This window comes from Gossypium hirsutum, chromosome A01 (assembly GCF_007990345.1).
Source record: "Gossypium hirsutum isolate 1008001.06 chromosome A01, Gossypium_hirsutum_v2.1, whole genome shotgun sequence".
Lineage (NCBI taxonomy): Eukaryota > Viridiplantae > Streptophyta > Magnoliopsida > Malvales > Malvaceae > Gossypium > Gossypium hirsutum.
Window position 1 is genome coordinate 60,736,912 of NC_053424.1, and position 15,288 is coordinate 60,752,199.

Sequence of the window (15,288 nt, forward strand, 5' to 3'; positions counted from 1 at the left end):
AAGAAGCAGAATGTGGGTCCTAAATCTCAGAATACTTCTGCAGCCAGTGTAGGGAACTCGAGATTTGTTAAACCCGAGTGCCAGCGGTGTGGTAGAAATCATTTTGGTCCGTGCAGAGCAAATGAATGTTTTCGATGTGGTTCTCCGGATCATTTTATTAGAGACTTCCCAGAGAGAGCTGAGAAAGAAAAATTTCAGAGTGTAAAAGCTAGTGGTGCAAACTCGAGGGGAAGGTATCCGAGAAAAGCTGGAAGTGAAACAAGCAGTAAGAATGTAGCCAGAGATGGAGCAGTTAGATCTGAAGGAAGAGCTCCTGCTAGAACTTATGCTATTAAAGCGCGTGAAGATGCTTCCTCACCCGATGTGATTACGGTACATTTTCTCTTTATGATATTAATGTTATTGCTTTGATTGATCCTGGTTCTACTCATTCATACGTATGCATTAAACTGGTGTCTAGTATGAATATACCTGTTGAGAACACAGAATTTATGATTAGAGTGTCGAACCCGTTGGGCAAATGCGTGATAGTTGATAAAGTAAGCAAGAAATGCCCTTTAATGATTCGGGGTCATTACTTTCTGGCCGACTTGATGTTGTTGCCGTTTGATGAATTTGATGTTATTTTGGGTATGGATTGGTTGACATTGCATGATGCTATAATAAATTGCAAAGAAAAGGTTATAGAATTAAAATGTGAAAGTGGTGAAATTCTGCAGGTTGAGCCAGACAAATCAGAGGCATTATCTAGTATGATTTCTTCGATGTCGGCTCAGAGATATTTGAGAAAGGGTTATGAAGCTTATTTGGCGTATGTAATTAATACAAAATAAGTTGAAAAGAAAGTTGAATCAGTGCCGGTTGTGTGTGAATTTGCGGACGTATTTCCAGAAGAATTGCCGGGTTTGCCTCCAGTCAGGGAAGTAGAATTTGGTATTGATTTAATACCGAGAACAGCTCCAATCTCGATTTCTCCATATAGAATGCACCAACAGAGTTGAAAGAATTAAAGTCGCAGTTGCAAGAGTTGACTGATAAAGGCTTTGTGAGACCGAGTTTTTCACCTTGGGGTGCTCCCGTGTTATTTGTGAAAAAAGAAGGATGGTTCTATGAGATTATGTGTTGATTATCGGCAGTTAAACAAGGTGACAATAAAAAACAAGTATCCGTTGTCGAGAATTGATGATTTGTTTGATCAGCTAAAAGGAGCGACATGGTTTTCAAAGATTGACTTGAGATCTGGGTATTATCAGCTGCGAGTAAAAGAGTCAGATGTGCCTAAAATTGCTTTTAGAACAAGGTACGGTCATCATGAATTTTTAGTTATGCCATTTGGGTTGACAAATGCTCCTGCTGTGTTTATGGATTTAATGAATCGCATATTTCGGCCATACTTGGACAGATTTGTTGTGGTGTTTATAGATGATATTTTAATTTATTCAAAAGATGAGACAGAGCATGCTGAGCATTTGAGGATAGTTTTGCAAACTTTGAGAGATAAGCAGCTGTATGCTAAGTTTAGTAAAAGTGAATTTTGGCTCCGGGAAGTTGGATTTTTGGGTCATATTGTTTCAGGTGATGGTATACGGGTTGATCCTAGTAAAATTTCAGCCATTGTTGATTGGAAACCACCGAAAAACGTAACTGAAGTTAGAAGTTTCTTGGGGCTAGCTGGGTATTATCGGCGGTTCGTAAATGGATTTTCTATAATTGCTGCTCCTATGACTAGACTACTCCGAAAGGATGTTAAATTTGAATGGACGGAAGAATGTCAACAGAGTTTCGAAGAAAAAAGTTATTAACTGAAGCACCAGTGTTGATACAACCCGAATCAGGTAAAGAATTTGTGGTGTATAGTGATGCTTCTCTAAATGGTTTGGGGTGTGTACTCATGCAAGAAGGAAAAGTGGTGGCTTATGCTTCAAGACAGTTAAAACCTCATGAGAAGAATTATCCTACTCACGATTTGGAATTGGCTGCGGTGGTATTTGCTTTGAAGATTTGGCGACATTATTTGTATGGTGAAAAGTGTCGAGTATATACCGATTACAAAAGTCTTAAATACTTGATGTCACAAAAGACTTGAATTTGAGACAGCGAAGATGGTTGGAGTTATTGAAAGATTACGAGCTTGTTATCGATTATCATCCAGGAAAAGCGAATGTGGTTGCCGATGCTTTAAGCAGAAAGTTGTTGTTTGATTTGAGAGTTATGAACACTCAGTTGAAAATTTCAGATGACGGTTCAATTCTAGCAGAGTTAAGAGCAAGACCGATGTTTTTACAAGAGATTTCTGAAGCTCAAAAAATGATCAAGATTTGCTAGCCAAAAGAAAACAGTGTGAAGCTGATACGGGATCAGATTTCAGAATCGGTTCTGATGGTTGTTTAATGTTTAAAAATCGGATTTGTGTACCGAAAATGATGAGTTGATTCAAAAGATTTTGCATGAAGCACATAATGGTTGTTTAGCGGTTCATCCGGGCAGTACGAAGATGTATAATGACTTGAAGAAAATGTACTGGTGGAGTGGAATGAAAAGAGATATTTCCGAGTTTGTATCAAAGTGCTTAGTTTGTCAACAAGTGAAAGCTGAACACCAAGTACCTTCGGGATTACTCCAGCCTATTATGGTTCCTGAATGGAAATAGGATCGGATTACTATGGATTTTATATCAGGGTTGCCGTTAACTCCAGGGAAGAAAAATGCCATCTGGGCAATAGTTGACAGACTGACTAAATCGGCTCATTTTATTCCGGTACGTACAGATTATTCTCTTAATAAGTTGGCTGAATTGTATATCCGAGAGATTGTTAGACTTCATGGGATACCTTTGTCAATCATTTCGGATAGAGATTCGAGGTTTACCTCACGATTTTGGCAAAAGTTGCAAGAAGCATTAGGTACAAAGTTAAATTTCAGCACTGCCTTTCATCCACAAACTGATGGACAATCAGAGAGAGTAATTCAGATTCTTGAAGACATGCTCAGATGTTGTGTATTGGAATTTCAAGGTAGTTGGGAAAAGTATTTACCGTTGGTAGAATTTGCTTATAATAATAGTTATCAGACAAGTTTGAAGATGGCACCTTATGAAGCATTATATGGTCGTAAATGTCGGACGCCATTGTATTGGACTGAACTCAAGGAAAATCAGATTTATGGAGTTGATTTAATAAGAGAAACCGAAGAAAAGGTGAAAGTGATTCGAGATTGTTTGAAAGCTGCTTCAGATAGACAGAAATCTTATGCGGATTTGAAACAAAAGGAAATGGAGTTTCAAGTTGGTGATAAGGTATTTTTGAAAGTGTCTCCATGGAAGAAAGTCCTTAGATTTGGACAAAAGGGCAAGTTAAGTCCGCGTTTTATTGGACCGTATGAAAAAATTGAAAAAGTTAGACCGGTAGCATATCGGCTAGCGTTACCACCCGAATTAGAGAAGATTCATGATGTGTTTCACGTATCTATGTTACGTCGGTATAGTTCGGATCCTTCACATATAATTTCACCGACAGAAATTGAACTGCGACCGGATATGACTTATGAAGAAGAACCGATTAAGATTTTAGCTCGAGAAGTCAAACAACTAAGAAATAAAAGTGTTGCACTTGTGAAAGTGTTGTGGCAAAAGCATGGGGTAGAAGAGACTACATGGGAACCTGAAGAAACTATGAGAAACCAATACCCACACCTGTTTACCGGTAAGATTTTCGAGGACGAAAATCCTTAAAAGGGGGGAGAGTTGTAATATCCTGAATTAGGGCTTAATCGGAATAGTGGTTTTGTGACCACAAATCCGAGATAGAAATAATTATTTTACAATGATTTTGATGTTTATGATATGATTGCATGATTTTGTGAAAATTTCGTGATGAAATTCTATGCCTAAAGTGCTTAAATTGAAAGTAGGGACTAAATCGAATAAGTTGCAAAACTTGCATTCTAGAAGTTTTTAGTATGAAATTGTTTTGGAATATTAATGAGGAGGTCTTAAATAACAATTTGACCAATTTTAAGTTCATGGACAAAAGTAGGACATGGAAGGAATTTTTGGAAAGTTTAGTAGTAAGGGTATTTTGGTCATTTAGTTATTAAAATGAATTAAAAACAAAATTAAAAGCCAATTTTTGTCCATCTTCTTCATTAGGCCGAAATTTCAAGGGTTCTCCATAGCTAGGGTTTGTTTCAAGCTTCCAAGCTCCATAGTAAGTGATTCCAAGCCCCGTTTTTAATGTTCTTTACGTTTTTGGAATCCCGGAAGCTCGATTAAGCTTATGCTAGCAATAATTCAACCTATGGTTTATATTTGGAAAAATACCCTTAGGTGAAATTTTTGTATTTTGATGTTTTATGATAGAATATGGGGTTTTAAATTATGTTAGACAACTTGTGCTACTCGGTTTTTAGTGAAAACGAGTAAAAGGGCTTAATCGGCAAAAATACCTAATAGTCACAAGTATATGTTAGAGAGAGAATTTGATGTTGCCATAGAAGGGAAAAGTGATCAGCATGTTATAAAACATAAGAATAAGGAATAAAGTTTAATTCCCGAGCCTAGGGGCAAAAGTGTAATTTTTTTAAAGTTCGTATTAAATGCTGTTTTGATAAATGTATGTATTAAGTAAGATTAATTTGGTATTATAGATCAAGAAAAACGAGATTCAAGTCGTGATCGAGGAAAAGAAAAGATTGTGGACTAAATTGCAAAATCTTTATATTTTAGTACCAAGGTAAGTTCATGTGTAAATAATGTAGCGTAATTGTTATTTTTAAGTTATTGATGTTAATTATATGATACGCTGATTTTTAATCGTGAAATATTATGCTTTGTGTTTAATGTTGAGTAATATGCAAATCATGTTTACTACTTGATAAATATGAATTGCTACCGAGTATCGGTTCCGATATTCCATGGAAGACGACAAATGTGAGATCGAGGGAAAAAGCCCGTTTGAACCTTAGGAATAGATTAGGATACAAGTGACATGTCACTAGGATGGTCGAGCATCTGAACTCGTTGAGTTGAGTCCGAGTTCGTGAGATGTAACTAGGCATCCGAACTCGTTGAGTTGAGTCCGAGTTCATTTATGGATGCGAACGCCCGAGCTTGTTGAGTTGAGTCCGAGTTCACTTAGGGGCGGGTTACATGATTTCTTGATTACATATGTGGCACTTATATGCAAATTATCCATGTATCCGAGTTATATTCCGATGTGTTCAACGGGTGAAATTTCTAGTTTAATGGAAGAGCACTTAAGATATAAGTGACGTTTTGGGTAAGTGTTGTGAAATGGACACTTTGGACAGGTATGTTCTTAACCCTCGGGTTGAAAATAGATACAACAACGATAAGGTGGTAAGATGATGAATGATGTTTAAAGATGTGATATATGTTTTGGTGGTACCATGCTAAAGTTGTTCGGTATATTTGTATTGTTATGTTACTTGTTATTTACATATGAACTTACTAAGAATTTATGCTTACTCCTTCCTTTTCATTCACTGTAGTTTTGAACAAGCCGGCTCAGGAATCGGGACAGGTCGAAAGTTCGATCACACTATCCAAAGGACTTTTATCTTGGTAAATGGCTTGTACAACTACTTAAGTATGGCATGTATAGCAATATACCTATTTTGTGTAAATAATTTTATGATATGGCCATGTTTGGTTGAGAAAATGTTTGATATTGATAAGTCATGGTGATGGCTAATTTAGATCATGTTTGATATCATGGAAGTTTAACAGGTTATCTAGTTCATAAAAATTCATGGAAAGATGAAACTTGCCTTAAAACAGAATATTGCTGCAGCAATGACATGAATTTGAAAAATCACTAAAAATAGTATAAATAGAACTAAATGATTAGTAAGTTATGGAATTGAATCTTAATGAGTCTATTTTCATATGGATTGAACAAAACAGGAATATAAATTATATTTTATGAGATATTTAAACTTTTGCGAAACAGGGCCAGAGTGATTTCTAGATCCCCTGTTCTGACTTTAAAAATTCATAATAAATTTTACTAAAATAATTAGAAGTTTTTATTCATATGTACAGATTCCGTATTGAGTCTAGTTTTAATAGAAACAAACCTCATAGTCATTGAAATTTTTTATAGAGATATATCTGATTCGTAATACACAGAGGTCAGAGCAGTCGAACCCTGAAACAGGGGATACTTTAATTAATAAACTGTACTAATTGGCCCAATAAAAAATTCTAGAAAAAATTAGTAAATAGATATATGAGTCTAGATTCAGGTAAAATTTACGGATCTTGATTTCAAGTTTCGTAACTCGAGATATGATTTTTCTTGTAACTGTGACGCGAGTAGCTAGAAAGCAGTGAATGTAGAAACAAATGATTTGAAGTTCTTAAATTGATAAATTATGTTCGGTAACCCCTCAAGCTCGACTCCGGTGATGGTCTCGGGCGTGGGAGCGTTACACCTCAAGTGTCTTATTATTGATAGTTCCTCCAGCAGCTGCGTCAATCATCTGTCTAGTCGAAGGATTCAGGCCATTGTGAAACATTCGAACCTGTAGCCAGAGTGGTAACCCATGGTGAGGGCACCTTTTCAAAAGGTCCTTGTATCTCTCCCATGCATCATAGAGTGTTTCTAAATCCATCTGCGCAAAAGAGGAGGTATCATTACATAATTTGGTTGTTTTAGCCGGAGGAAAATATTTTAATAAAAATTTTTCGGTCATTTGTTCCCAAGTAGTGATTGACCCTCGTGGTAACGAGTTCAACCACGTTTAGCTTTCTTCCTCAATGAAAAAAGGGAATAACTGAAGGCGAATGGCATCATTAAAAACGCCATTGATTTTAAAAGTGTCGTAAAACTCTAATAAATTCGCCAAATAAGCGTTTGGGTCCTCGTCCTGCAAACTATCAAACTGAACAAACTGTTGGATCATTTGAATGGTGTTAGGTTTTAATTCAAAATTATTTGCAGCAACAGCAGGCCTAACTATGCTCGATTCAGTTCCTGTTAAAGAAGGTTTAGCATAATCATACATAGTACGCGGAGCAGGATTCTGATTTACTAGATCAGCGGTAATCGCAGGAGGTAGCGGATTTTCCTGGTTTTCAGCCATCTCCTCGGTTATGGTTGAAGTATCATCCTCTTGCTCTTCCTCTGTGTATCTTAAGCTTCGCCTTATTTCTCTTCGGTTTCTGCGAACTATGCGATCGATCTCACTGTCAAACAGTAATGGTCCCGACAGGTTTCTTCTAGTCATACACTATAAAATCCTACCAGGAGCGAATAAAAGAAAAATTAGAAAAGAAAATAAAAATTTAAATTGCAAATAAAGTAAAATGGCTAAAGTAATAAAAATCAAGTGTTCCTAATATCTTAGTTCCCCGGCAACGGCGCCAAAAACTTGATACGTGATATTCGTACAGGTTTTAAAAATTTATAATTAATCGTTCTTGAAACTAACTATTATCACGATAAAGGCAAGTGTACCTATCGAACAGTAGTATAGCTTTAGCAAGACCGGATTGTCAAACCCAAAGGAACCAGAGTACTAGTAATTACTTTCTTTTTATTATCTAGCCTAAAAATTAAGGGATTTGTTTATCTAAACTAATTAACTAAACTAAGAGTGCACAGAGAGAAATTGGGGAAAAGCTTTTGGGAAAACTCGATTGATTAAGACAATACCCAAGGAAAATCCACCTAGACTTCACTTGTTATTTGACTCTGAATCAGATGATTTATTCATTTGACTTGATCCATAGAAATCCATAAGTTATATTATTATCTCTCTCAAGACTAATAACGTCTAACTCTAAGTTGATTAATTGAAATCTCTTTCTAATTAACACCTAGGGTTGCATTAACTTGATCTATGGACTCCCTTATGAGGTTTCACCCTAATGCGGCAAAATCTTGTCACCCTATCTCTAGGCGTGCTATCAACTCCGCTTAATTATGACAAATTTACTCTTATACAGGGACTTTTGCTCCTCTGAATAAGCGCATTAACTTGAATCAATATCTTGGGATATTAAAACAAGAATTAAGAACACATAATTAAGAACAAGTCAAATATTTATCATACAATTCAGATAATAATAACAAGATCCGTCTTAGGTTTCATTCCCCTTAGGTATTTAGGGGTTTTAGTTCATAATTATAAAAGAAAACATCTCAGAAGAATAATGAATACAAAACATAAAGAAAACTCAAAACCCCTGAATAGAAATTGAAGGGAGATCTTTAGTCTTGACGATGAATCCGACTTCTGAGATGGATCAACCGGCTTCCCTTGAGTAATTCCTTACCTCCTACTCCGTGTGTGTGTTCTAAGTGCCTCCTCAGGTATTTAAATAGGCTTTAGAATGCCTCAGAGCCCTCAAAAGTGGCCTTTTCCGAATAGGACTATACTTGGGCTTGACAGGGACACGCCCGTGTGCGATTGCTCCAAACCGTGGTCAAGGTTGTTAAATAGGCACGGACATGTAGTCTACCTGTGTAAGTCGTGCTTCAATCCTGCCAAATGGACATGGCCGTGTGGCTTACCCGTGTGAGGAAGTCTAGGCTGTGTTGATTTCCCAAGTGGGTCCATTTTCTCCTTTTTCTGCCCGTTTCTCGCTCTTTTTCCTTTCCTATGCTCACCTAATTACAAAATATGAAATTAAAGAATTAGGAGCATCGAATTCACCAAATCTAAGGAGAAACCATCCATAAATGTGCCAAGCATGGGATCAAAAATATGTATAAATTACGGTTTATGAATAAGTATGTAAATGGTTGATAATATTATGGTATGAGTGATATGTGTTTTGGCATGAAAAAATTGGTTGATTGGATTGTACATATATGCTTGTTTCCATGCTTGTAGGTTGACCCAAAAAGGGGTGGCAATTTGGCTTAAACTAAGCCTGTATTGTGCCACACGGCCATAGCACACGGGTGTGTCTGTTGGTTGTGGGGAAAAGTCAGTATGTAAACTCTGTTTTGGCACAGCTGGCTTTAAGGGTGTGTCTGGTGCCCATGTGAGGCACACGGCTGGTTACACGGGCATGTGACCTCAACAGAATGGAAAAATTTTCTAAGTGATGAAAATTGTGAATGTGTTTGGTTTAGTCCCGACCTCTTACTAATGCATGTTTATGGTCTCATTGACCTAAAAAAGTGACTTAATGTTTATGTTTGATTATAATTTGATGATGTTTGACTTTTGTTTGTAAAGTGATTACAAAATGTTCTGATGTGTCTAGTAATGCCTCATAACCCTAGTCCAGTGATGGATATGGGTTAGGGGTGTTATATCCACCATGCATGTTGCCAATATATTCAGTCAAATATAGCGTATAAATCAGTTATTATTGTGCTTAATTTAATGTGACAAAATGATTATGTATAACTTGTAACATAGCCATTTAGCATCCAATTAAATTAAGCAATTCACTCATCAATTTCCCATATTCAGTTACTGATTGTAGCACCAACATATCATGATCAAAAAATTTAGTGCACATGCTTAAAATCATCCTTAAATCTAATTAAATAGCACAACACCACCCAAAAACTCACTTACCTTTTTTTTTTCAATACAAATTCAATTTTTGCACATTTAATACCAATCTCGCAAAATCAACCATTTATCCATAATAATTAATTTTAATCATTAATTAAGGTACTAATTAAAAATAATTGAGGGCGAATTTACCAAACCATCCTTAGAAACACTCACCACACAATCTTATTCTATCAAAACAAGTGATCAACTAGACAATTTCGAGCATCAATTTCGGTTATCTCGGTCCTCTTCAAGATTCGGAGCTTCAACAATGGTAAAGTAGACATTACCACCTTTTCAAAGCTATATTAAACAACAATTTTTAATTAACTATGCTAATCAAAATTCACTCACAAAGATACCTTACCGAATTTGTAACATCAAGTCGAAAACTCGATTCCCCACAAAATTGATCTCCCTAGCCCTCCTAATCACTTCCAAACATCAATACTAGACCAAATACACATAAACTAAGCATCAATTTAACATTTAAATCAATTTTACAAAAATTCGAAAAATTAATTCTAGAAGATGATAAAATTTAGATTCCTTTAAATTACCTCACAAATCATGTTTAATCTTGACAAATAAAACCAAAAACATTTTAATATATCCATTTTGAGTTGGAACATCTATTGATTTGTGGATTTCTTCTCAAAATTCAAGATCCACCATTAAAGCACCTTAAGCTTTTGAAAAAGATGACATTGACTAAAAATCCTTTAATTGTCTCTCAAATTATGTAAAAATGTTTCTAATCTCCATAAAAACAAGTTTAGGATTGAAGATTACCTTTGATTTTATCTAAATTCGTTGATTGAAAATCTTGATTTAATAAACTTGAGAAATTTCAGAATATTTTTAGCTACTTTTGAGAATAATTTTAGGTGAATTGAGAGAGTATTTTGAGAAGGAAATTAGTTGGATCTATTATCTTATGATAGATCTTTAAAACCATGCAAAGAAAACAAAATTTATAGCTCTCTGATCTGATGTAAATAGTTTGAAAAGTATGCTAGATGCATTGTTTTTAAAACTGAAACAACCCACCAGAATTTAAAAATTGGGAAATTTGCCTAATGGTCACTCCCATGTTTTCCTTATTTTACTATTTAATCCTTTCCCTCCAAAATTCTAATTTTTAAGGTTTATTTGCCAAATAAATACTCTAAAATTTCCCTTGTTTTACAATTAAACCCAATTTAATTAATATTTAAATTTAGCTCAAATTATCCCCTAATAAAAATTATTTTAAAATTTTTTCGACCAAAATTAATTATTTTCACTAATAATTATTTAATTACTTTAAAATTAATTTTCCAAAAATATTTTTATTTTTCTAGATTATTGTTTAATCGATTTTAGATGAAATTGATCTCCTAAATTAAATTAAAAATTAGTATTAACCTGATAAATTACTAAATTCACACTCGAACCCTGAAAAATATACCTGAAGCTACAAGACCCGGTTTAGGGATATTACAGAGAGCCACTGAGGATGAAGTTAGTCTTTTGGTGGAAGAATTGGAGAGGAAGAATTTTCAAGTATAGAAACGGGACCTAGGCTTCATCGGCTATTAGCATGGGTTTTTATATTGGGAAATAAGGTTGCTAACATGTTTAGAGAATACTAACAGTGATATCATATCTAGTTCCCTTGTAGTGAAGGTGATGTGATTTCCTAGGATTTGACGTCTTAGGGCAGCTCAATAATCAATGATTTTGAATCTCCACGTACGTCTCATATATACTCAACAAGATATGATGTGGCATGAGATTCAACGAGCTCAGGTTCATCCGTGGTAAAAGGTGGAAGGTTCATTGGCTTAGTTAGGTTCACCAAACATGTGTAGCATCATTGGGGCACGTATAGGGGTATGTGGTGTAAATATAACAAAGATATTATTTAAATAACTCTTTAAAAAATATATTATTTCAAAAACAGAATATAATTAATCTAATTTTAAATTTACTTTCACAATTTTATCGAAATTTATAGAAAAATTATTTTATATGCCCTTCTTACCACATTACCTATCTACCTCATGAATTAAAATTTTTAATGCTAGATGTTTTTCATATCACCTTTTTTGTTGGACAAAAACTTTAAAATTGCTGATTTATGTTTCTCCAAATCAATTAAATTATTTTATTTGCTCGCCTGCACTGGACTGGCTGAAGCTTGCCGAGAATCCAGATTTTGGAGCTAAAACTTAAAATAATACTTGATGGAAATACAAACATCATTTGAGTGTTTGATCAACTAATACTTGATTGAACCAGTAAATTGAGAGATTCTTGAAATAATAAATAGAGTTATGTTTTGTTAAGTTTGATATTATATAAATTCTCTAATTTTTTGGATCTGCCTTTGAAACTCCGTTTGACTCAGCCCAGAAAAATCCAAGTACATATAGTCAAATCAACATGCTTCTTTGTGAATCGCCTTAAGTGCTGAAAGTAAGAAGAGCAATATTGAGTAGAGTTCATTAATCTCCACTTATTCTTTCGAGGTTCTCAGTCTCATTCAAAGGTGGTGATTTTCTTTAAAATCGATGCCATTGATGAAACTGCCTGAAATAATGGATACTTGGCAAGCCTCGCATGTCCAATACCGGCAAGAAAACTAAGGTGATTAGTTTTTTAATTGATTTTCTCTCTAAAAAAGTTAGGTTTTTTTAATTGATTTAGGTAGGAATTATGTGATTTAAGATTTTGTACAAGCGACATGGAAAATATTCTGACATGAAAAATTTTAATTGGTTAAGCCTGGGGTAGGGAAGGGGTATAAAATAATTTCTCTATAGGTAATGTCGAACGTCATTAATGTATCAGCATGTTTGCTGATTGAACATTAGGACTTTGCAAGTCTGCCAGAAAATGAGGCAATTAATATGTTGATAATGAGTTTAAAAGAAGGCAGCCCTGCCCTCACCTCCCAATCTACCAAACCGACATGACTATAAATGAACCCAAACACCAAAAATCTCCCAATTAATTCTTCACCAACTATTTCTTGAATTGCAGCAATGAAGGGCAAGATAATGGGGCCTGATCGTCGCCCTCGCTAGGTGCGTGCTTCTACCTTTTGATAATTGTGTTGGGCAGTTGAAGCAGTACCCGAGAAATTCAATGCCCTTATCTTCTACTACTATATAAACATGTCGATGCTATTACCCTGTAGGTCAAGAATTAAACCTTCTCTTCTACTTTTCTAATCAAACTAAATAATTTTGTTTAATTTTTTCAATTAATACAAATCCCATAGCAATGGCTTGCAGTGGACAGCTTCATGTGGAGGTTGAGCTCAAGTCTCTTGCAGAAAAGGTCTGGGAAACCATTAGGGACTCTACCAAAATATTTCCTCAAGCCTTGTCCCATGATTACAAGAGCATTGAAGTGCTCGAGGGCGATGGCAAGGCCCCCGGATCCATCCGCCTTATCAATTATGCTGAAGGTAATTAAATACATCTAACTATTTACAAGCAGTTGATGAATCTTCTATGCATGTGGAATATTATTTTATATCAATATCTTTGGAAATTTAACAAAGTTTTTGCCTCAATGAAGAGCGCAAAGTCCACTCCAATATGTGTATTTTATAAATGCAAATATGTTGTACCTAAGGGTTGAAGATAAATTAATGAGGATGAAATTGAAATTTTGCGATAGGTTCTCCAATCGTTAAGGTTTCAAAGGAGAGAATTGAATCAGTGGATGAAGCTCAGAAGATATATGTTTACAGCATCTTTGATGGGGATCTCATGAAATACTACAAGACTTTCATTGCTAAGATCAATGTGATTCCCAAAGGAGAGTCGAGCTTGGTTAAATGGTCTTGTGAATTTGAGAAGGCCAGTGAAGAGATCCCTGACCCAAGCGTCATTAAGGAATTTGCGGTGCAAAACTTCGTGGAGATCGATGACTATCTTCACACCAAGGCTTAGAGTCCAGCTCTCCTATTAGCTTGTCATATATATATATGTTTTATTAATGAATAATATGCGGGGTTTCTACTCCTGAATATTAGTTGTCTGTTATTCTAGACGTTTCAATGCAACCGTGATAGAATAAATTACTGATATTGCCATATTGGACATCTTTTACTCTTTTTTTTTTTCAAGAATAAAATTTGTAACTTAAGTTATCCGGGAATTGAGGGGTTGGATTTTTGTTTTCTTTGCATTACGTTACTAGAACCTTCATCTTTATATTTTGGATAATTAAAATCAAGTTAGTCAATATCATATTGGTAAGTGCATCGTTTACCTTAGGATTGATACCTATTAATATAGGTATGTTTTTGATATATTATTTTAAGTTTATCGATGATTTTATATATTTATTTGCATATATATTTATAGTTTAATTTTGAGTTCCTTGATAAATAATATATACTTAAATATTTTTCTCCTATATATTTATAATTTAAGTTTTAGTTTCCTTATAAATTATATATTATTTTAATAAAAAATTTATATTATATATATAAGAAAAATTTCTTAATTATATCTAAGTAACTATATTTATATCTAAATATAAGTTTTAAAATTATATACAAATCCACAGGTAGATCAAGCCCTTAAATATCTCATTTTAAAATTTTATATTTTAATTTTTTTCTTAGATAATTTAAAACGGATTTTAAATCAACTAACGAATCAACATGCGGGCCAACCATTCAAAAGCACAATTTAAAAATAAAATAAAAATATATAATTAAAAATATTCTCTAAATTGAACCACTATGAAAAATTATTTTATTATTTTAAAATCGGTTGTAAATCCATTGATAAATGGATGTCCATACCCCCTTACTACTTTGTAATTTATGACACTTGAAGCCCTATAAATAGAGGGTTTATGCAAACTTATTGTTTCCTAAGTAAGAGATGAATCCTCCTTTCATTTTTTTTATCTTTCTTTGTCTCTTAGCCTTTGTATTCTTTTAGTTTTATTATAAATTATCAGCACAATCTTGCTCAAAGTGATAGTTCTTTTTATCGAATACTAAAATTACTCTCAATGATTTCCAAGATCTTAGACAATAAAATGCTAAGTTTTTACAGGATGTTTCTTTTATTTATTGTTTCATATCTGATTAATTTTTTTAACTAATTCATGATCAATTATAATTGTTTTGATTAACTTATTTTATTTTCATGTTTTTAAGGATGGTGAAAGATTTGATATCACTATCTATATGAAATTGGAAAATATGATTCACTTTGAAAGTTTGCTATTGATAAATTTTAAATATATTCAAAGTCTACTACTAGAGTTTAATTTGTTTACTTATTTATAAAATGGTCAAGACTTAATGTTGAACAAAAAAAGGTACATCAAGTTAATTAGATCTCTATCTTTACGTTTGTTCTCAATAATAGCATCTTTAAATATTAAATCAGCTTGATATATGGTTTACATATTTGTGATGGTCTTATTTATAAATTTTATATCCATGGGTTACTTATTATTTTTAAGCATCTTATTTGATCATGAAAATGAATATTGATTAACTTATTGTTGTTGTAGGTTCTATAATTAAATTATATATTTGACTAAAACATATTTAGTATGCAAATTTGTGTTGATAAACCAATGAATTTTATGATTATTCACATTTGATTTAGTTCAAATATAGATTATATTCCTCTAATATCTCTTCTTAATTTGGTTATACAATTAAAAAATTTTCAATACTTATACATAGTTCTAAAGATAATTTTTTAGGAATGTCTAAATTAA

At 33.7% G+C, this 15,288-nt stretch overlaps 1 protein-coding gene and 1 non-coding gene across 2 annotated transcripts; both read left to right on the plus strand.

Moving 5' to 3' along the window:
* Positions 1-6,559: 6,559 nt before the first annotated feature.
* On the plus strand, positions 6,560-6,666 carry LOC121208394 (small nucleolar RNA R71). The gene has a single exon (XR_005903413.1). It is a non-coding gene; the product is annotated as a small nucleolar RNA R71 (small nucleolar RNA).
* A 5,874-nt stretch (positions 6,667-12,540) lies between these two features.
* On the plus strand, positions 12,541-13,687 carry LOC107940427 (MLP-like protein 423). Its single transcript, XM_016873849.2, has 2 exons — positions 12,541-12,997; positions 13,213-13,687. Exons 1-2 carry the CDS (start codon positions 12,811-12,813, stop codon positions 13,485-13,487), a joined length of 462 nt encoding a protein of 153 aa, XP_016729338.1. The 5' UTR covers positions 12,541-12,810; the 3' UTR covers positions 13,488-13,687.
* Positions 13,688-15,288: the final 1,601 nt, after the last annotated feature.